General features: G+C 38.7%; 1 protein-coding gene across 1 annotated transcript in view; it reads left to right on the forward strand.

Moving 5' to 3' along the window:
• TNIP3 (TNFAIP3 interacting protein 3) overlaps nucleotides 1–22191 on the forward strand; it is a 91352-nt gene extending 69161 nt beyond the window's left edge. The window contains exons 7-13 of the mRNA XM_052642253.1: nucleotides 1443–1571; nucleotides 6107–6226; nucleotides 9037–9162; nucleotides 16989–17039; nucleotides 17901–17999; nucleotides 21370–21430; nucleotides 22013–22191. Of these exons, the coding sequence (XP_052498213.1) occupies nucleotides 1443–1571; nucleotides 6107–6226; nucleotides 9037–9162; nucleotides 16989–17039; nucleotides 17901–17999; nucleotides 21370–21430; nucleotides 22013–22191 (765 nt within the window). The remainder of the gene's footprint in view (nucleotides 1–1442; nucleotides 1572–6106; nucleotides 6227–9036; nucleotides 9163–16988; nucleotides 17040–17900; nucleotides 18000–21369; nucleotides 21431–22012) is intronic.
• The last annotated feature ends 2275 nt before the right edge of the window (nucleotides 22192–24466 follow it).

Consider the following 24466-nt stretch of genomic DNA (forward strand, 5'->3'; position numbering starts at 1 on the left):
ATTTTCTCAGGTGAAGTCTTGTGACTGATATTGTGATGAAGTGGTTGTGTTTTACAACATGTACCATCTTAAAGCAGTTTCACAAATTAGTACATGACAACGTCTGTTCAGATTTCCCACCTTGCTAAGGATATCTTTGGCAGTGTCCAGAGAAAGCAAAGCTTAGCAGTTCCCTTTCTGCCATGTAAAAGTTCCTTTCTGTTCCATCTATACCCAGCTCAGGAATCATGGTTATTTTTTCCCTGTGCCATTTGGATCATTTTCTAGTTGAAATAATTTTCTCCTAAGCTATGCTAAATTAGAAAAAGATCGGTGACTGTTCTAGGTGTACATATAGATCTTTTCTGGTTAAACAAAGGCAAATAGAAGAAATATTTTCACTTCTAAAGAAAACAGCTCACCTAAAGTTGATTTCTTAAATCATTATTTGGGGAAATAATAGCTATTAAAACAGTATACTTCAGCATATAGATTTACCTAAACTCTAGAATATTTATTTTACTAGGTTAAAATTTTCTTCTCATTGAGAATCCAATTCACTCGACAAAATGTTTACTGCCCAGAATATAAGATTAAGAGATAGGAGACAGCTGTTGTTTGAATCCAGAACCTGTGTCTAAGCCACCAGCCTTGCTTCAGGTACTTAAAACATTGGATGGCTTGAAGGTGATCTGAAGAGTGGAGGAGTGATGGCCGTTGGGCCAGCCCATCTCTACATTTTAAAAGTAATCATCACAAAAATACAGCACTCTGAGTAATTATCTGTGGTGCAGGGTCTTATTGCCTGAGGTTTTATCCTTTATTCTCTTCTGTCTCTCTCCAGGCCAGAATGAAGCAGGGCTTTGAGATATTGGTATTTTTTGTTGCAGTGACACTTTTTGCATTTTCAATTATTTTTTAGTGAATCAGGCTTTCGTCACCACCTTAAAACAGTGCATAGGAAATAGCTTATTCTGCAGACTCATTTGATCCTTAAAAGTGAGGAGTGGGGATTTTGACATCTTGTTCTGGGGTCACAAAACTCAGTAGCAGTAAGGATAACATAAAGATTTCTTCTATCCTAACCCTGACTTCCACCCAGAGTTGTTGTTGTTTAGTTGCTAAGTCACATTCGACCCTTTTAAGATCCCATGGACTGTATCCTGCCAGGCTCCTCTGTCCATGGGATTTCCCAGGCAAGAATACTGAAGTGGGTTGCCATTTCCTTCTCTAGTCGACCTTCCTGATCCAGGGATCAAACCCGCATCCCCTGCATTCACAGGCAGGTTCTTACAGATGAACCATGAGGGAAGCCCACCCAGAGACTATTACTCAAGTGGGATGTTAAGTGAAAAATCTAGTAGGTCTTGTTTTGTTTTGTTTTAATTTCAGTAGTAGTCCTACAAAATCATCTCATCTGAATTTTATTGATTTGGAATTTGTTTTCTTGCTTTCTATTTCAGAAGGAAAAGGAGAGCCTAAATGGAGAATTACATGAATTGAAGATAGAGAATAACCTTTTGAAGGAAAAAAATGCTCTCATGAACCACAAGAAGCAACATTATGAATGTGAAATAAAACGCCTCAATAAGGTATCAAGCCAGATGAAGTTGCAGAGGTCAAATGTGAGGTTTCTGTATAAAGAGCACATTCTGAGCTGAAACTCACAGCAAAATCCACTCATGCTGCAATGCAGCTCACAGGCTTGGGGGGCTTGCACAAAAGGTCTCTGTAATTTTATAAATCTCTCCTATATTCCTCATTCAGCTATACTTGGCTAAGGATTTTTGGGGGAATTCGTGTCTCTGCAAAGACTGTCATGAAAAAGATAAGGAGATATTATAAAAGAGAGTAAGAATTTCTTTTTTGGCAGTTCAAAGAACCACATAAAGCAAGTGGGTGTTTGTGAAGAGTAGTGTATGTCTTGGTCAACCACAAAAGTTTCCTGAGGAAACAGACTGCACTTAACAATCATCACTGTGAAGCTGCTGGGTGTGAAGCAGACTATATGGAAACAGGCTAAATGCCAAACCCAAGAATGGTGGCCTTTCCAAGAAAGAGCCTTTTAGTGGGGAGAGTGGGGATAGATCTATTAAAAAAATGCTGGTGATTTTAATGCCTTCACTCCAACTTAACTATTCAAAGGGGCCACCTTTGAATTGCTGCAAAAGAATGACTTGTGAGTGAGTGTGTCTGTGTGTTGTTTCATGGACTAAACCTTAATTTTCTGTGGGAAGGGATTGCTGACTTATTCAGAGGAAAAAAAATTAAACCCTTTGCTGCTGACTTTTTCATACATGGACCATAGAAATACCTGTAGGAGTTGAAATATTCATCTCTCAAGCTAGGTGTTTCTTGGCCAAAGTGACAGAAATTGCCTTCTAGAGTGAGTAGGTGACTGGCCTTAAGCACGTGCTCAGTGCTTGCATTTTGGACTGTGCGCCATCCTGCAGTTAAGTAGTTTCCAGAGGTATAACTTAAAGATTCCCAGAGTGTTCATGATGTGCCTGTACAGTGGATAGGATGCTTTCCAAATGCGATGCTGTATTTGATCTATTTATGAGGCAAGCTATTATTCAGGATAAAGTATGAAATTGGAGGTTGACTTCATCAACACTGTACTTCTCTATCCTTTAAGAGACAAAATCAATGTTCAGAGATACAGATTCAGGGCAAATGGATTTTCTCTCTTATTCTCTGCTGGAAATTCTCTGCAAATGAATGAGAGGAACTGACATTAATTGAGATTATACTTGAAATTTCTCTCACTTTTGGTATGTCGTCTCTTATTAGTTCTCTGTTTCTCTAAATGTGGACCTAAGGATATAAAGCCTGTATAAATTATAACAGTCAAGAACTCTGTTTTTAACTCAAGAAGCTCATATATAACCTTAATTTATGTGTATCTGCTTTTATAGTCAACAGAAAAAAAAACTTTTAATAAGTAAAACCTTAATAGCTCATGATTATAATCCTGAAATCTCAATGAGAAAAATTAATTTGAGTAAAATTCAGAGCTAGGTACAAATGTCATCTTCTCAAAGTGGATTTTTCTGGTTATCCTCACTAAAATTACATACTACACCTCTAAAATTTCCTGTTTTAATTTTTCCTTGGTATTCATTGCTATTTAATACATGCAAAATGTGCCATGTTTATTATCATTTTTGCTTTCTATCTCCCAGTCTTGATTATAAGCTCCATGTGGGCAGGATTTTTGCAGGGCAGACATCTCTGCTAGGCATGGTAGACCCAGTGTTGAGTACTCAGAATACTTTTAGTGGCCCATTGAGATGCTTAATTTCTCTTAAGGTGAGAGGAAAAAACTGAAAGTTTTAGGTCAAAAAAACATTTCATATGAATATTAACATATTCATCTTTGTAAGAATGCAATTATATACATTTACTATCAATACATATTTGTTTGAAGGAGGAGACGCACAAGGACAGTATTCATAACAGGGCCCTGAGTGTGTCTCTTTTGTTCGCTGCTGTATTTGAAGTGCCTGGAACAGGGCCTTGCTCATAATATGTTCTTAAATATTTGTTGACTGGATGAATTAACTAATGTAATTTACTGATAATGTAATACATTCAATAGCCAATTGTGATCCTGACATTTATGCTTTAATAGGCATAATGCTTTACTCTTACATATGAGCAGTAAGAAAAAATGAAAGTGTACTTCAGACAAGAAGAGATTTCATCCCCCACATCTATACCTTCAACTGTCACTTTTAAAACACAGATAAAAAGTAATGAGCTATAAAAAGATTTTTTTCTCTTTTTTTTCATTTAGTACAAAGAGATTTTTTTTCTCATTTAGTGTCTAATGAAATGTAAGAAATTATTCTTTTATACTGTAGATTTTTCTTTTCTCTTTTACCACTGTAATAAATAGAAGTTGCTCAAAAATGATGATTTGAGTAGCTAATTGTGCACACCATTCATCACAGGATGAAATTTGGGGGCCACCCTGCTTGCTCAAACTTACTGCCTGCTGACCCAGTCTCAGCAGAAATTCATAGCATGTCAGCTTAGCAATTAGCAGATGGTTTTCAGAAGTTCACACAATTACATGTACTCAGTTCTACTTTTTTGCTTTGAAGGAGATACCTAAGGGTATTGTTTTCATAAAGTTCTGGACAAGAGAATCCAGATGTTTAATCTAAGCGAGAAAAATTACCTGGGGCTTGTCAACCAGTGCCACCCATGGGCAGAAGTGACGTGTCTGCCATCTCACCATCAGTGTGTCTCGTATATCTTATCTGTTCTGATAGTAAACTGCTGTTCTAGAATAGGTTACAAGTGTTTGTTCAGGGAAGTTGGAAAACCCCAAGATGAAATAAATATCTGCTAAACTCACCTTTCATTTATGATTCATTTGCAAAATTTCTAGAAGTCTGAATAGGTAGATCAGGAAATTCAAATATTACAAGACCCACAAAAAGTCTATTTATAGCTGTAGGATATGGAGCCAGCATATTTGATTGCCTTGACTCACTTCATTCACCCCACCTAGATTCTGATGCTACTAACATTTTTTTTTTTTTAATATACCTATCATGATAATTCCTAGAACTATATAGATTAGCAATACATTCTAACGAAATACAAATTATTAAACAACTTCTGTTGTTTTAAGAATTCCTGGAGGAAGGAATACGTTCTTGTTTTTCTCACAACCTCCTGAAAAATGGTATTTATATCAGGCTAGACAGCGTCCATAGTCTAGTCTTAACTATACACACATTTAACACCATAAACTTACTTTACTTTTCTAACCTTACAGCCATATTACATAGTAATGCAGGGAAGTGAGTTACTAGTAGAATCATCAAATGAACATCACTGAAGCAACTAATGAGATACAGAGGAATTAAAGTCTTGTAGCTTTGGAAGTGAACTTTTCCTATTTGTATAGAGGACTCATTCAATGAGCAGCAAGTAGTTGTATTGTGTGCGGGCTTGGATACCGCAAGATGAGGTATGTTCTGCCACCATTTGGGGCAGCCATTTTATTTAACTTGTCACAAGGCAAAGGTCGTCAGAAGAGAGACGGTATCTTTTATATAATCTGACCAAGTGTAATATATGTCAGAGTACCATGGATTTATGATTAGGGATGAGGATCTGGGTGGCAAATCTAAGAGTCTCTTATTTCCACTCCTTCACTCCATGGTGACAACACCGAATTGTACTGAATGTCAAGAAGGCAGAGCACTCTCTCCACCTTGTGGGCTGCCCTGCTGGCTCAGTGGCAAAGAATCCATCTGGCCAGTGCAGGAGGCGTGGTTTGACCCCCGGGTCAGGGAGATCCTCTGGAGAAGCAAATGGCAACCAACCCCAGTATTCTTGCCCAGGAAATCCCATGAGTGAGAAACTTGGCAGGCCACAGTGCATGGGGTCACAAAGAGTCAGACACGTCTTAGCGACTAAACAACTCTCTACCCTGTGGTGGGTTAATGGATGTTTTATTGGAGAATAAATATAACTGTAGCTAGGCCAGGGCATGGTATGCTGAAGGAGTGCAGAGCAGAACAGTGCCGGATCTAAGGGTAACAAATCTGCATGGATTCCCGCCTCTCCTGTAGGAGACATGGATATATAGCAGAAACACATTACTCAGAATGCCATCCGAGACCATCAGCTGCAGCTTTTGAGGAATGCAGATTTTCAGTTCCTACCCCCACACATACTGATTCAGGGTCCTTGGGGACAATGCCTAGGGATGGGCATATTTTCTGCCTCTCCAGGTGATTCTGATGCTTCCTAAAGTTTGAGCTTTATTGGTGGAGCATATATTTGACTGAAGCAGAGACTCTGGAGAAAGACTATGTATCTGTTTTCCAACCACGATTAGTCAGGTGGGAGGGAGGGTCTGTAATATCAAAAACCTTTTTAAGTCACAATGAGAGCTGAATAACATAAGCACCATCATGGAGAAAAGACAGAGATTCTGGGGAAAAAAATGCATATATGCTAGAAAATCAGACTAACGTTATTTAGTGAGGCCTTTAAAAATGAACTTCTACCTTGTGAGTGCATTTGAAACGATTGTAATAATTGCAGAGAAATACAGATGTGGCAACTCTTAGGTCAACAGTGTGCTTATCTTATAATACAGGCTCTGCAGGATGCCTTGAAACTGGAGTGTTCTTCATCTCCTGAGGACCCTTTGGGGAAGTCTGAAATGGAGTGCAGCCATGAGGAGATGCGAACAGAAATGGAAGTTCTCAAACAGCAGGTGAGAAGTTGAAAGTGGAGCAATCTTGAGGAGAACTTAGGGCCTGTTGTTCATGTGCTGCTTTAGACATTTCTAGAAGTCCTGCTTTTCACTTTGTGTCAAAGGGTTTTGCATGTATTTAATTATAATTACCTAATTTTAAAGCTTTATGGGGAAATTTAGATCAACTAGTCCAACTCTCACACTTTATAAAAGAGAAAATTGAATTTCAGATGGGTCGAGTGGCTTGCCCAAGAGCACACAACTTAAAAGAAGGGCATGCTAATTAACCTTTTAGTGAAATTCTATTAGCACTGGTTCCAGAGATTTTCACACAGACACAATTTATTTCGAAGACACTATTAACCTAAACTCTGGACCTTTTCAGAAAATGGTAGCAGCTGGGCTGCTTCTCTGTAGCTGCAGACCTTCCAGGCTTTGGAACAATGAGGGCAGTTTTAAAGGGAGTACTCTGCACTGATCAGAGGAGGCATGTCTGTTTATCTACTCCCACGTATGGATGGCACTGCCTAGGAATTTACTGATGAGTTATGGCTTCCTCCTTCCCACCCACCCTGCTTCACTCACTGTTGCCAAGTACACAGCAAGAGTCAGGGATGCTCTAATAAGCTCTTGCATGCGTCAGCGGCACGGGGCTATGGGACATAGCACTGCCTAAACTACCGGAGCCGAAATTCCGTTCATCTAGCTGGAACTGGCTTAGCCACAGGGCCACTCGAGCATATCACATCTCTTTTCCTATGAGAGGTAAAATGAGCTAACATAGGTAAAGGGCTGGAACAGTTCAAGGTGATATTGATAAATACAGGAATTCCAATCCTCGAAGCACACGTGGTTGGTGATATGTTAACAATGGCAGGTTGCAGGGCAGGCTGTCATAGAACAAAGAATGTATATGTGTGATTTTCTGATGTCCCTGGGAGTAACTTGTTGGCTGTTTTGCTCTGAGCAAGTGCCAATTACAAGGAATCTTGATGCAATACACAGAAGAATTGAGCAACTGTGATATTGTTATTTACGTTACTCTTATTACTTCATAGAATGTAACTATTTATAAATCTAAAATATCCACAGCATTTGACGTAAAATTGGATCTTTTTCTTCTATCAACTCCATTTGAACAATCTGCTCCATTACATTCAGGGTCAAACATACAGCTTAGAAATAAACCCATGGAGAGATTAAGGGTATAGTCAGAGTGTTAAAACTGCTAGATTCTCAACCCCTGAAGTATCACTGGCACAAGCCAGGATTCCTTTGAAAAAAGGACTGCTTATGTTCAGACACTCAAGTCATCTTCATTGTTCTCACATAATGTAAATTTCATGCAGGAGAGTTGCTCTTACATGCAGTGTTTACAGTAATGGTTTAGTTTGTATTTGATAGAGATAGTGGCAAGTGTTCTTTTTTTCATAACCCCCAAGAGTAGACCAGGATTAATGTCCTTCATTTTTGTATGGCCCTTTTGCCAGCTTTCTACATTCACATTTTAACTGTGCACATGTCTAACTGGGTACCCACAATAATTACACACCAAGTGCTGCATGAAACTCTAGAGAATTTAAATTCACAAAGAAACTGAGCTGGAATTGGCCACCTAAGTGATGACTATAAGTGTGTTCTGTTCTAATCAATGGGCTTCTGCCACTTTAGTTGCCTCTGGTAATTGTTTATTAATTATACATTGATTAAACTGTATCTGTGCCTTTGGACTGCTACTCTCAACCAAAAAAAACAAAAACCCAACACCAGAAAACAAAATGTCAGCTTGGCTGCGTATAGTTCCTTTGCAATGCTTCTGATGAAAAAAGGCTTGAAATTAAATATGTATATCTGCATATAGAGCTATGTAAAATGTTTCATTTTTTCCTCTCTTGCCTATTACACTTTGTTCTATCATTATTAACTTAAAATTGATAATCCTTCAGTTAAAATTTATTGCACTGTTGGTGATGATGGTGCAATGTAGTTTAATGTTAGGTTCTCATGTAAGTTATGAATTAAATCTAGTTTTAGAGGAATTCCTTTGCTTCATTCCTTAAGCTTCATTTGTTTTCATAACTCCACATTCTAGTCTCCAAGCCACCAATCAACACTATGCCAATTAAAACAAACAATAATTAAATCTGTTCTGGGGCAGGGTTGTTTTGATTACTTTTCTACAATATTTGGAGTACATCTCAAGAGGCATTCCACTAAAACGTTCCTCTTTTTATGATATATGCCCACAGTTACTTATAAAGGGCAACTCTCATGAATGTCCTTTAACAAACATCCCTTGGTTTCCCACATACGTGAGCCTTTCATTTTTAACTTGTGCTCTACTTATAATTTCTGTTTAGAAACTTTGACATGTCAGTAGTCAGTGGCTTCGCTTAGCTATTGTCAGTAAACTGACTGAAGAACTTCAAGCAATATTTATGTCAAAGCCTTGTTTTAGAGCTGAGTGATTTGTTCCAAAACAGTGACACTTAACATTGGTGGAGTCAGGGGGGTCAAGGTTTCCTCACAGTCATGTAATATGCAATAGAAATATTGGTGAAGGGAATTTTTTTTTCAAAATATCCATGAATTTACTTATGAATTACTGCTCAATGAGAAAGAAGTAGAGAAAGTGCCATTCTAAACAAACTAAAAGACGAAATTATAGTCACAGGTATCAAGATGGAGTCCCACCATAAAGAAATATTCATGAAAAGAGGACATCCATGTCTCAGATTGGACAAACCCAGACAGCATCTCTTCTGAACTCATTTAAATGGCTTAAGAGAAAAGGAAGCTAGCAGTAACAGCATGTTAACATTTCCTAGGTGCAAATATATGAAGAAGACTTCAAAAAGGAGCGATTAGACCGAGAAAGACTTAATCAAGAAAAAGAAGAGCTACAGCAAATTATTCAGACTTCTCAATCCCAGTTGAACAAGCTGAATTCTCAGGTATAAGTTCAAATAACCTTTGCCAGCACATATGTATTTTATATTTGTTTTCTCATTAAAAAATCAAGATATTTTAGCTTCTGTTAATGGCCATTTTTTTTTGAGAGATTAACATCTGGGATGAAATCATTTGTAAACAATTTTGTAAAGAGATGAAAATGACTGGCGATTCCTTTTAACTTAAGTATATTAAAACGTTATCCAAGAAATTGGATTCCAAAGTCTTTTACAAAATCCAGTTCTTTTGATCTTTTTTCTCATAATATTTATCTTGATAGAATGAGAGTTGGAACTAAATAGCACTTAAATTCAAAGACGAAACACTCCAATACATTGAAGTTGTTTCTAAATTCTTACCATTTTTCTTTGAAGGACTACATTGGAATGTTCCTGTCTTCCAAAAACATGCATAATGAATGTCATTTATATAGCTAATGAGACCAAGAATTTTTTTCAGTGGATTCCCAGATTTAATGTAACTGGAGCGCTCTCAAGGAAGCCAGATAATATAAGCCACTTTATTAGAACAGAATATTAACTGTAAGCATGCTAAAATTAAGTACAATAGAATTTATTAAACAGACTCAAGAAGTTGCCATAATGGGTAAATATTGATGTTAGTAAGGGAAATATAGCTAACACAATTTAGGCTTAAGAAAAGAAAAGTGAAAAAAAACAAAAAAGTGAACTTGCTCAGTCGTGTCTGACTCTTTGCGACCCCATGGACTGTAGCCCACCAGGCTCCTCTGTCCATGGGATTCTCCAGGCAAGAATACCGGAGTGGGTTGCCATTTCCTTCTCCAGGGGATCTTCCCAACCCAGGTATCGAACCCGGGTCTCCCGCATGGCAGGCAGATGCTTTATCCTCTGAGCCACCAGGGAACACAAAAAAAGAAAAGGAATCACCAAATTTTTAATTTGCAAAATTATGCAATGTGTTTCAATAAATAGGAAATTGTTGTGAGACGTGCTGTGACAGCTCCGTAAGTTCAAGATTCTTAGTCTCAGAGGAGATTTTAAACTTTTTGTCATACTCTTCTTCCTAATACAAAGTAGATTGCGAATTAAATTCAGTTTCTTCTTTGACATCTTTTTTAAGGATTAACTTTAAATTCCTAATTTCACATGGAAAATTATTTGGAACAACCATTTCTTTCTAAGAAATTAGAAGGAATAAAATAATGGTAAAAACATAATAAAATGCTTTTTCCAAAAGTAATTCATGCAACCTACTTTTATAACAGTGGGTGAGAAATGTTCTGAGTGTTCTTAGAAAATTGCTCTCAATTTTTATGTCTTACATGCAAAACTGTCTTAATTTCTTTGAACTTGTCACTGCACAAATCATTTTACTTCCTGCCATATCTTAATTTTATTCATTCTACTACATTAAATCAGATTGATGATAAGTATTTACCTAGACTGGCAATTTTTTTCCCATTATAGAAACTCTAGTACAGCTAGAAACACACAATCATCTATTTGTGTTATAGACTATAATCCACAGTAATTTTCTGTGTCATCTGTCATTTTTGCTTGATATCAACAAAATGAATGTATTGTTTAATCACAGTGCTGTATAACTGTGCTTATGAACTAAAGGAGGATCCTAGTAATATGTTAAAACTATCAAAATTTTCTTTATAATGATAGTACAAGCATTTATTCTTCAAAAGTCTCGTTTACTCAGGTAAAAGTATGATAGAATTCACAGAATGTAATAGATGATGTAACAATCTGTGTTAAATGTATTAACAGCAGGTTAAATGCCATAATATAATAGAGTACTTATTTGAGTGGTTTATTACCTGTGGACCAAATGCACCACCTGACCAAAGAATTTTTAGGTCAAATCAATCTGGTACTAGTTGCTTACATACCAGAGTGTATTCCTCTTATCACTGAGGACGGTGATTCCTCCTATCACCTCCTATCCCTGCCTCCTATCATTTAAGGCAATAACTGGTAAAAATAGTCAGTGTGGCAAAGTGAAAAATGCTTAGAAGAAATCTAAGGATAAATCTGATGTTCATGCCTGCTTTAACAGTTGGGGAGGACCTTGAGTAAATATTGAACTTTTTCCTGCACTTCCTTTTCTTCATCTATAAAATGACAAAATTGAATTAGATGATCTCTAAAATGTTCCATGTAATTCCAAAACTTCTGTCTCTGAAATAAGTTGCTTAACTTCTCTCACCATAAGCGTGCTAAGTCACTTCAGTTGTGTCTGATTCTTTGTGACCCTGTGGACTGTAGTCCTCCAGGCTCCTCTGTCTGTGTCTTCTCGAGGCAAGAATACTAGAGTGGGTTGCCATGATTTCCTCCAGGGAATCTCCCCAACCGAAGGATCAAACCTGCGTCTCTTAAGTCTCCTGCATTCGCAGGTGGGTTCTTTACCACCATCATACTCACCTGTAAAATATAATGATGCTTGCCTCATGACTTCACAAGGTTATTCTCAAGATTAAGTGAAAAAAACAAAATCTATTCAATAACATCCAGCCCGAGTCATGGCTTTCTGGTATTTCATGAATAGTTTATTGGAAGGGAGAATTTATAATAGTTTCATTTGGTTTCATAATTAGCCTGCCACATTCAGTGTCTCATGATATCTAATTTTGATGCTTTCTTTCTGCAAGGCATTCTGCTACTTGCTGCGAAGGAACTAAAAAACAATCAACGCTACGAAAAGGCCCACAGTATAGTGAGGGGAACCTATAGAGTCTATCCTCGCCATTTGCAGGTTCCAATTTTGTGAATTCACTTACTCACTAAAATATATTTGCCACCCCAAAATCAATTCTTGGACCACCTCTAAGTTCATTTGTGAACTTGCACAGAGCAGCATAATCCTTGAGCCTCCTAACACACTTATTCCCAGTGGAAGTCCAAAAGGTGACGCTGCCTTCTTCTTTCAGCTCTCATACTGTAAAAAGTGTTCTTTTCATGGTCTATTTAGTGCCACATTTTTCACATTTTTGAGCTTTTTCTTGGGGATCTCATGTTTTAATGGCCCTCAAGCTAGTGCTGAAGTGCTATCCAGTGTTGCTAAGTGCCGGAAAGCTGCAAATTGCCTACTGGAGAAAAGATATGTGTCGGATAAGCTTCATTCAGGGATGAATATAGTGCTATTGTTTACGGATCTATAGGACTTACTAAACTTCATGGCAAGTAGATGGAAAAACAATGAGAACAGTGACAGACTTTATTTTCTTCCCCTCCAAAATCACTCTGGATGGTGACTGCAGCCATGAAATTAAAAGATGCTTGCTCCTTGAAAGAAAAGCAATGACAAACCTAGACACCATGTTAAAAAGCAGAGGCATTACTTTGCCTACAAAGATCCATATAATCAAAGCTATGGTTTTTCCAGTAGTCATGTACAGATGTGAGAACTGGACAATAAAAAAGCCTGAATGCCAAAGAATTGATGCCTTTGAACTGTGGTGCTGGGAAGACTCTTGAGAATCTCTTGGACATCAAGTATTGACAGTGGTCAATACTGAAGGAAATCAACCCCGAATATTCATTGAAAGGACTGATGCTGAAGCTGAAGCTCCAATACTTCAGCCACCTGATGTGAAGAGTTGGCTCATTGGAAAAAGACTGATGCTTGGAAAGATAGAAGGCAGAAGGAAAAGGGGATGACAGAGGATGAGATGGTTGGATGACATCACTGACTCAATGGATATGAGTTTGAGCAAGCTCCAGGAGATGGTGAAGGACACGGAAGCCTGGTGTGCTGCAGTCCATGGGGTCACAAAGAGTCAGAAACTACTGAGTGACTGAACACCAAATAAGGTATCTTTAACAGAAACACACAATAAAACAAGATTATGTATTGAGTGATTAACAAAAATGGCATTACCAGAGGCTGGTAGGAACCTAAGCCTGCATTTCCCTGGAAGCAATGATTCAGTGTTTGCTACTTCAGTGTTCATGGTTATAGAATATAACTACTGTGAAACATGAGAATTGACTGAACATAGTACACACTGGAGTACAAAAAATACATGTAATAAATGTAAGACCCTATATGGGAGGACCAAAGGAGAGAATCTTTAATTCAATTTTCTGTTGATGAGCAGGGGTGTGGATTAAAGATTTATTGAGCGTGGCCCCACCCAAAGACCCAGGTTCCTCCTCAGTCAATCTCTGGCATCAGGAAGCTTCCATAAGCCTCTTATCCTTCTCCATCAGAGGGCAGACAGACTGAAAACCACAATCACAGAAAACTAACCAATCTGATCACATGCCCCACAGCCTTGTCTAATTCAATGAAACTATGAGCCATGCCATGTAGGGCCACCCAAGACGGACTGGTCATGGTGGGGAGTTCTGACAAAACATGGTCCACTGGAGAAGGGAATGGCAAACCACTTCAGTATTCTTGCCTTGAGAACTGCATGAACAGTATGAAAAGGCAGAAAGATAGGACACTAAAAGAGGAACTCCCCAGGTTGGTAGGTGCCCAACATGCTACTGGAGATGAGTGGAGAATGCAATGTTACACCTGGAGTAACAGGCAAATTTGGCCTTGGAGTACAGAATGAAGCAGGGCAAAGGCTAAGAGAGTTTTGCCAAGAGAATGAAACGGTCATACCAAACACCCTCTTCCAACAATGCAAGAGAAGACTCTACACATGGACATCACCAGATGGTCAATACTGAAACTGGATTGATTATATTCTTTACAGCCAAAGATGGAGAAGCTCAATACTGTCAGCAAAAACAAGACTGGGAGCTGACTGTGGTTCAGATCATGTACTCCTTATTGCCAAATTCAGACTTAAATTTAAGAGGGTAGGGAAAACCACTAGACCATTCAGGTATGACCTAAATCAAATCCCTTATGATTATACAGTGGAAGTGAGAAATAGAATCAAGGGACTAGATCTGATGGACGGAGGTTCGTGACATTGTACAGGAGGCAGGGATCAAGACCATCCCCAAGAAAAAGAAATGCAAAAAGGCAAAATGGTTGTCGAGGAAGCCTTACAAATAGCTGAGAAAAGAGAAGTGAAAGGCAAAGGAGAAAAGGAAAGATATACACATTTGAATGCAGAGTTCCAAAGAATAACAAGAGTGAAGAAAGCCTTCCTCAGTGATCAATGCAAAGAAATAGAGGAAAACAATAGAATGGGGAAAACTAGAGATCTCTTCAAGAAAATTAGAGATACAAAGGGAACATTTTGTGCAAAACGGGCACAATAAAGGGCAGAAAAGTTATGGACCTAATAGAAGCAGAAGATATTAAGAGGCGACAAGAATACACAGAAGAACTATACAAAAAAGATCTTCACAACCCAGATAATCACAATGGTGTGATCACTCACCTAGAGCCAGACATCCTGGAATGTGAAGTCAAGTGGGCCTTAGGAAGCATCACTACAAACAAAGTTAGTGGAGGTGATGGAATCCAGTTGAGCTATTTCAAATCCTCAAAGATGATGCTGTGAAAGTGCTGCACTCAATATGCCAGCACATTTGGAAAACTCAGCAGTGGCCACAGGACTGGAAAAGGTCAGTTTTCATTCCAATACCAAAGAAAGGCAATGACGAAGAACATTCAAACTACCACACAACTGCACTGATCTCACACACTAGCAAAGTAATACTCAAAATTCTCCAAGCCAGGCTTCAACAGTACATGAACCAAGAACTTCCAGATGTTCAAGCTGGATTTAGAAAGGGCAGAGGAACCAGAGATCAAATTGCCAACATCCACTGGATAATAGACAAAGCAAGAGTGTTCCAGAAAAACATCTATTTCTGCTTTATTGACTATGCCAAAGTCTTGGACTGTGTGGATCACAACAAACTGTGGAAAATTCTTAAAGACATGGGAATACCAGGCCACCTTATCGGCCTCCTGAGAAATCTGTATGCAGGTCAAGAAGCAACAGTTAGACCTGGACATGGAACAACAGACTGGTTCCAAATAGGAAAAGGAGTACTTCAAGGCTATATATTATCACCATACTTATTTAACTGATGGGATTTTCCAGGCAAGAGTGCTGGAGCAGGGTGCCATTGCCTTCTCCGGATATGCAGAGTACATCATGAGAAATGTTGGGCTGGATGAAGCACAAACTGGAATCAAGATTGCTGGGAGAAATATTAATATCCTCAGATATGCAGATGACACCACCCTTATGGCAGAAAGCAAAGAAGACCTAAAGAGTCTCTTGATGAAAGTGAAAGAGAAGAGTGAAAAATTTGGATTTAAACTCAACATTCAGAAAACTAAGATCTTGTCATCTGGTCCCATCACTTCATGGCAAATAGATGGGGAAACAATGGAAACAGTGACAGACTTTATTTTTTTGAGCTCCAAAATTACTGAAGATGGTGACTGCAGCCATGAAATTAAAAGATACTTGCTCCTTGGAAGAAAAGCTATGACCAATCTAGATAGCATATTCAAAAGCAGAGACATTACTTTGCCAACAAAGTCCATTTAGTCAAAGCTATGGTTTTCCCAGGAGTCATGTATGGATGTGAGAGTCAGACTATAAAGAAAGCTGAGCGCCAAAGTATTGATGCTTTTGAACTGTGGTGTTGGAGAAGACTCTTGAGAGTCTCTTGGACTGCAAAGAGATCCAACCAGTCCATCCTAAAGATCAGTCCTGGGTATTCATTGGGAGGACTGATGCTAAAGCTGAGACTCCAATACTTTGGCCACCTGATATGAAGAACTGACTCGTTTGAAAAGACCCTCATGTTGGGAAAGATTGAAGGCAGGAGGAGAAGGAGATGACAGAGGATGAGATGGTTGGATGGCATCACTAACTCAATGGACATGAGTTTGAGTAGACTCCAGGTGTTGGTGTTGGACAGGCAGGCCTGGAGTGCTGCAGTCCATGGGGTTGCAAAGAGTCGGACATGACTAAGAGATTGAACTGAACTGAAAGGAGAGAATCATTCCATAGGTGGGACTTGGAAAGGTATCATATGGCTCAGATGGTAAAGAATCCCCCTGCAATGCAGGAGACCTGGGTTCAGTCCCTGGGTTGGGAAGATCCTCTCAAGAAGGGAATGGCTACCCATTCCAATATTCTTGCCTGGAAAATTCCAGGGATAGAGGAGCCTGGTGGGCTTTAGTTCATGAAATCGCAAAGAATCGGACATAACTGAGTGGCTAACACTTTCACTTTCACTTCAGGGATGACAACAGCATGACTAAGAAGTGCAAGAAAAACCAGCTTTCCTTAGATGTGTCAGATGTTGGGGGAACTCAGGGGAGGTGATTCTGCCAGATGAAGTATAACTGTGACTTTGAACAAGTTACTCAGCATCTCATACCTCAGTGACCTCTTCTGTAAAATAAGAATAATAATTTTAAGTGTCATTTAGGGGTATTGGAGGCTTGAATGTGAGTTATTGAGTGTAAAGCACTTAGATCAGTGTCTGGCATGTATTAAGTGCATATGCAACTTCTAAAATTTATTGTGGAAGCTTTTGACTATACAATTGACTGTACAATTACATTCAAGAAGCAGTAGAAGCTATTTCTATGCCCACATCTATGTCTATATCTACATTCACACCTAGAGCTAAATACATCAACCTAAAACAGAATTGCAATGGTCCCAATAAGTGGGAATAACAATTTAAAAATACCCAGCTTTGCAAATTTCATTTGGAAATTTCACAACAGAACCAATTGATGCCTGGAAAATCCAAAACTCAACTGGTTTTATTGGCATTATTGTTATCAGGGCTTCAGCCCCTGGATTTCTGAGCAGATCCCTGCCAACTGGGCCAGGAATTGCTTTAAGACATCAGCTCTTTCTGACACAAAAATGCTTTTGTCTTGTCCACAGATAAAAGCTTGTCAGATGGAAAAAGAAAAACTAGAGAGGCAATTAAAACAGGTATGTTGATCCTTACTCACAACTTTCTTGTCATGTTAGAAATGCCGACTCTGAGTTTTACTCACATTTATTCCCAAATGCAGCAGTTTCTCGTGGTCCCAATTAAAGGCAGATTCAAGTTCTGCTACAGAGGGCCTAGGACAACTCATGCTTTTCATTATCAATTAAAATGTCATTGGAGAGATAATACTTAGGTACCAAGGCCTCTAGACCCTAACACTCAAGAAGAGCACATGCTTTACAGAATATGTTTCAACAGGAGCACACGCCTTAGTGTGTGTTCATGCAAACAAACACCTGAGAAATATATTTCCTCGATAGTTCATACAATTGCTTCCACCAACAGTGGAAAACAACAGCAAAGACTTCATCTTTCTTTTGAGAAAGAATATCTTCTTGGGCATTAGAGCATTCCGTTCCATTGGTTCTCCAGCAGACTTAGGAATGAATATTCTTTCTCTTAATTCCTCATTTCCTCTCTGGACATTAGTTATGTCATTGGAGTCTCTGGCTGCAGTTTAGGAAAATTTGTTTTATGACTTAAAGATTGGTTCTTCTTAAGTGAGGACTCTGTGAAGATAACTCAGAAACATAAAGTTAACTCTATATACATTTTTCAAGTATTTTTAGTATCTTCAACATGGAGAAATAACTATAGTTTCACTTTGAATAAAATTTGGCCTGTGGCTTCATCTATCTCAGGATCTGCATTGACAGACCTCCTATCTTGAATTTGGATTATGCCAGATCAAGGCTAAACCTTAAGATTTCAACCAAACCTCGGGGTTGTATAAAGCAAGGGTTAGTGTGACTCCCCAGGTGCACTTGCTTTCGGTGAACTAACAGCATTCTTCTCCTCAGATGTGTTTCCCAACCTGTAACTGTGACTGGAATTTCTACCGGAGGGATCCACACCTTCTGATGGGCCCTGGGGTTGTGCAGGACCTACAGAAGCACCCAGTAAGCAAGAGCCTTCACCCAGTAAGCAAGAGCCTTCATTCCAACCATCAAGTGTCATGTCTCTAATACATGCTAATACTCTTTTTTGGTAGAAATGATGTCTGTCTCTGGAATACTGGCACATATTATTTTCTACAAAAAGAGCCTCTATTTATCTTGGGCTCTGATTTGCAGTTACGGTGGTCAATGTACACTCTAAGTGTCTTTGGAACCCTGCAACTACAGGACATGTAAATATGAATACATTCACTGAAAGGTATCAAATTGAGCCAAAATTCCATGAACAAACATACCATTTGATATGGGTCATTTTTAATGACACACCTGACTCTCCCAAAGAAGACATTTCTGTGCATAAAGAAAAGCAAAGAGAACATAACAAAACAGTCTGGGAGATGCCTTTTTCAGTCGTAAACTTATATTCAACTACTGTGAATATGGTTACATCTGTGCAAAACAGTCTTTGACATTTTCCAGTTGAAAGGGTATTCTTAAAGGATTCAAGAAAAAGTGACCCACTTAACTTGCTTTCTATGGCTGTGTCTACCCAGGCAAAATGAATTGAATACTGAAGCAATTATTTGTGAGTGGAATTGATTTGAACAGTCAACCTGAATAAGTCAGACCCAAAACACCCTCCCTTTCCTTCTCAATGGCAGTATTCCACCCACCCTCCCCCATGGTCTGGAAATTTGTCTCTATTCTCTATTTCGCCTACATAGACAGAATCGTTATGCAGGAAATAAATCATGTGTTTTTCTTCATTTTGGATTGGCTCAGACAATCTCTTTTCCCTTAGTTATTATTAACCATATTTCTGATTATGCAAAGAATCTGAAATGTTAACTGGGATTTTCCTAGGAGAACAGTCAAGGAGTTCAGAGTTGCCTGAAACTTCTCACACTTTTGTATTTAAGGCTTTTGACTCAAAAGCCCTTTTCCAAGAGAGGAGATAATTACTCTTTGGGTGGCGGAAGGATGTCAGAATTTAATGAGCATCTCTCACTTGACCCTGGTGTGACACAGAGCACAGATGAGAATTTGGTTCTTTTTGTGTTGCTGTTGATTGCTGCTTCTTCTCTGCTCTCCCCCTTCCAGTTTTTTTCTTTACCTGTTTACTTACTTTTTTCTTTTCATTAGAAACAGTTCGGAGAATCTCCAAACACAGCTATCATTAAAAAAATTTTTTTAAGAATATAGAAGGAAATTAATATTGTGGGAAACATAAAGAGATAAAAATTTACTAAGGAGTTTAGTTGTCTACAGGTTAGGGGATTGAGGGGAAATGCTCTTGTGGAAGATTAACTAGAAAGCCAAAGAATCATTCAAATTTGCCTGGAAGTAAAAATGACTGTTTACTTCAAATCTTCAAGAAGATAGAAATTCACCTACTACAAAAGCACATGAGTCTTTTCCTATCAATTACAGCAATAAAGCAGTCCAGATCACATAAAATTATCACCAAATAAAGGTCTGTATTTGAAACCAGATTCCAAGTCATGTAATGGCTACATTTTCAAGCAGTATTCAGTTAAAATCTCAGTATAAGGAAAAAAGTACAGAAACTCCTAGAGTTAATTTTAAAATAATATTTCATGTTTCATGCTTATTTCTAAGCCTGAATTAAAGCCCATGCAATAGTGTTTGTAAAATTATGATATATTCACCTTCTTTTGGCAGCTATGCTGGAATATAAAACTGAGGCTCACGTCACTTATCCAGTGTTATTTGAGACATCTAAAAATAAATGAGGAGATGAAAAACAGAGATGATCTCATATCCTCCTTTAGTTTTTTCATGGACCGAAAGGAGCCAAGAGCCTAGGTGTCTGAGTGAGGGTAAAGTGGAGTCAGACTGCCCCAGATCTAGTATTTCTTAGCATCTTGTCAGGGTGCTTGTCAGGAATTGAAATTTTAGGCTACTTTCAGTGGTCTGGCAGCCCTGTAAAATGCTCCCTATTGGCTGGTTGTTAGAGAAAATGTTCCTGAGTTATTTTCAGGTGGTAATTGAATAATAGAACAAAAGCTTTATATTCACTGTGTCTTGGGGAGAGAGGGAGAGGAGGCAGGGACCAGCATCTGGAGCAGGAAGACAGACTAACCTCCTGGGTAAAGCTGAGACTACTCTTTTCTAAGCGGGTAAATACAATATTCTGGCCTTGGACCTATATTTTGAAATTCGGGTCTATAGTTTATATTTTGTTTGTCTGTGTTCAGTCGTGTCCGAACCTTTGAAACCCCATGGGCTGTAGCCACCAGGCTCCTCTGTCCATGGGATTTTCCCAACAAGAACACTGGACTGGGTTGTCATTTCCTCCTCCAGGGGATCTTCCCAACCCAGGGATCAAACCCACATCTCCTTCATCTCTTGAATTGGCAGGCATATTCTTTACTATTTGATCCACCTGGGAAGCCCAGCACTTCAGCTCAGTTCAGTCGCTCAGTCGTGTCCGACTCTTTGCGACCCCGTGGACTGCAGCACGCCAGGCCTCCCTGTCCATCACCAACTCCCGGAGTTCACTCAGACTCACGTCCATCGAGTCAGTGATGCCATCCAGCCATCTCATCCTCTGTTGTCCCCTTCTCCTCCTGCCCTCAATTTTTCCTGGCATCAGGGTCTTTTCAAATGAGTCAGCTCTTCGCATCAGGTGGCCAAAGTGTTGGAGTTTCAGCTTCAACATGAGTCCTTCCAATGAACACCCAGGACTTCCCATAGTTTATATTTATTTCAGTGCAATTCATTTGACAGGTTTCCTGAGGTTCAATATCTAGCTGTTCTTAATTGGCATACATCTAGGAGATATTCCAAGAGAAGAATCCCAGTGTGCCCTGTCTTCTCATTGCCTCTCTAGTCTAAACTAAGCAATTTAGAACAGTTTCTGCAGAGGAACAGTACAAAAGGAAAGTTTTTCCCTGCTTTACCATCCATAAACCATGCCCTCATGGCTGAGATTTCTTCCTTGAATCCCTGGAAAACATTCAATTTGTACATTTTTGTCTTGGTCTTCCTGTTACCTCCTGTGTGAGGGTTTTAAAAAAGAACATTTGTTGATGATAAATTCTTTTATTTATGGGCTATAGTAAGTTTTTACAAATGTGTTTATACTTCTGCACATATTCAAAACACATCTGCTTCAAAAAAAAAAAGTCAGAATCCCAAATTCTGACCGAACACTTAGTGGATTTAGGAGGGAGGTGGGTAGGGAGATGGTAACAGTGATCAGGGAGATAAGGGAGCAGCAGGTTTGGGTAGCAACTACTTTTGTGTTGCCTGGGTAATAAAGCCACATAGAACAGCTATATTTTTAATGTGCCACCGTGTTTGGTTTGCAGCCCATATTGCTATAATAATGTTTTATTGTTCCACACAGCCAGACTACCAATGGTATGCTCCTGACCAGTTTCCGCCAGATGTGCAGCACAAGGCAAGTGGTAAGACCACAGCTGGATTGAGCATTCTTTCATGTTTACATTTTAATAGAATCTTTGGGGGGGATGTTTACTTGACAGGCATTCACTTGGACTTGGGGAGAACCCACTATAAAGTTGTGTTGCAAACACAGCTCTAATGTGATGTGCCTGGAGTTAAATCAAACTCCTTTAGAAAAAGAAAATGCTCGAGTGCAGAAATGCATGGATCTGCGTTCTAACTTCTGTTCCTATTCTGTCTCAGAGTCAGTATTCCATCTGGGGTTAGAGATTCCAGCAGAGCTCTGTTATACCAATAACAGCAGCAAAGTTCTGTGATTCTACTACGAAGTACCGATGCACATCACTCTTTCAGGTTGAGGTTGCTAGACAGATGTTTCAAATGTCACTGGCAGACAGACAAAAGCAAAAGCTCAGTTCCCTAATGACTAAATGTCAGACTCCAAGTTTAGGCCAGAGTTGCCCACAACACCCACTCTTAAGTGTGCTGGAAAACAGTAAAAAGTCACTTACAAAGTACTCACAAATAAGAATACTCTTTTGTCTTATTTTTCTCTGGTTTATCATGCTCCTCTTTCTTTTCAGAACCTTCTAGACATGCTGCTGCTTGCTTCTCTGCTCTTGTGAGGCCACCCAGAAGTGGGCTGAATAAACTGGGCTATAATCATAATCCCACTTCTGTTCTCAACACATGCAATCAAAAGTCAGCAATGTCTGCTACATATTTAAAAATTGCAACATGGCACACACCTGTAACTCTTTAAGTTGTTAGTATCCAGATATTGGAATCTATCTAGAAAAGCTGAAAACGAGCCATATTCCAGTGTCAGGCCGTGCTTGAAATGTTTTCTCCTTTAGTTCATATCTGAGGCCACAGAATTCTAGTTTCTAGTACAAGGAGTCCAGTATGGAGTGGAAGTAGGGGCCAGGGATACCATATGTAGTTTCTCCGGCTGGGAACTTCACAAGTCCAGGGGCTTTTCATGGTAGCCTGCATAAGCGGAGCTTCCTACACTTGTGCAGTACACAACCTTGACAGCTGTACATAGAAGCAGTGGGAGTGGCAAAGGCCACAACTAACAGTAGCATTATGTGGAAGAAAGAGAGAGAGAACTCTATAAGAAAATGTCTGTATATTCACCAGAAGACTGCAGTGCTTTCCTTTTTCTTTTCTACTACTAATATAACCATTGGCTTTAATAAGGTTCTTGGGTTCAAGTCTTAATGGAGAGCTTTTAATTGAAAGGCATCCTATTAACCATAATGGTTGTTGCATAAGGTCTATGTTTTTGAAATCCATTATTATACAACAGCTGAGTTGCCACCCAACTATAATTTCCCATTTTATATTATATTCATCTGGAATGAATATTAAACAGATTTTCTCCTGAGTTGGAGTTTAATCACTAGACAAAAAATTATGCAGTAGAAAATTCAATAATATCATAAAACCATTTATATATCATTATTGTATTCATCTTGGACCAATATCATAGAACCTAATAACTAGATAAAACAGGAATGAATTGTGATGACCTTCAGAAACTAAATAATATGCAAATATATAATTTTATAGTCAGTGTGTGAGACCAACTGATTTTTGTCTATTTGGTAAGAAATATAGAGCTTTGTGATGTAAAACATGTTGTGTGACATGGTCTACAGATGTAAAGTTACCGTGAAAAATTAGCCTTCATTATGTAGCAACCTGAGTACTTTTAAAACATTGTTTTAATCTTCACAGCAATGCTATAAAGTGACCATTTTACAGATGAGGAAACTGATTAGGACAATTTAGCCTTGGAATTAGATTTCAGGTACATTAAGACTTCAAAACCTGTGCTTTGAATCACATCCTATAGTGCCCTTGAAAACCTACCTCTCTCACTATATTAAACATTTTCTAAAATGATAGATATAAAAATGACAATTGGGGTCTTATGTTGGATAGTTATGGGACTAGTACCTAACCCTCAATAATCTCCTCTTCCTAGGAAGTCATAGCGTGTATTATCTGTGCTTCTCATTCGATACTTAGACTCTCACAGGTAAAAGACATAGTGCTATGTAAGAGCGTGGTTAGTCGCTCAGTTGTGTCCGACTCTTTGCAATCCCATGGACTGTAGCCCACCAGGCTTCTCTGTCCATGGGATTCTCCAGGCAAGAACACTGGAGTGGGTTGCCATGCCCTCCTCCAGGGGATCTTTGCAACCCAGGGATCAAACCCGGTCTCTCACATTGTAGGCGGATTCTTTCCTGCCTGAGCCGCCAGGAGAGCCCACGTAAGAATAAGTGCGTAATAAATGTGTCGTAAGATAAATCCTGCTTGAGCAGTCCTGGCAGAAACTGAAGGGATATTGCCATTTGAAACCTGGCCTCCATACCAACACAGCTCTGCAGCTAACTGTGGCTTGTCTATAGCAGGGAAAGGGTTGATCATGACTAGAGAACCATCATAGAGAGAAACTCCTTACTTAAAAATCCAGCTGCTCCTTTTTTAGTTTCCAAAGCTGATGCTATTTCCAAGGTCAAGCCAGGTCTTGAGACTTGGAAGAAGCTCTGGAATCACCCTGTCACAGACATTGCATGTACCATTAATTAATTTCAGTAGTAATTCTTGTTAGCTTCTGTTTCATTTAATTGGAAAGCTCCTTTTGCTTTGTAGAGACAATGAAATTGCTCAGAATTCTTGAAAATAATTTTGTGGTATTGTTTAAAATATATAGGTTTAAAAATCTTTTTATTATATAGATATTTCTATTGTCTCATTATATGACTAATATATTTATTCTCCACTATTCAAGAATATAGTGCTAGTCAATATGGCCCGTTCTTGGGGCCAGAAATACCAAAAATTCAAGCAGTGGGAAGAAAATTGTGTAGAAAAATAATACTCTGTTTTTGATAATCTATAAACAGAAACTATTTCTGAAAATTGCTCTAAGTTTTACTCATATAATAAATACTTTTAAGTATTTTGTTTAAATAAAAAAGATCCTTTTAAAAATATGGATATTTAAATTAATGTCAATTAGTACA

The sequence above is a fragment of the Budorcas taxicolor genome, chromosome 6, assembly GCF_023091745.1.
Source record: "Budorcas taxicolor isolate Tak-1 chromosome 6, Takin1.1, whole genome shotgun sequence".
Lineage (NCBI taxonomy): Eukaryota > Metazoa > Chordata > Mammalia > Artiodactyla > Bovidae > Budorcas > Budorcas taxicolor.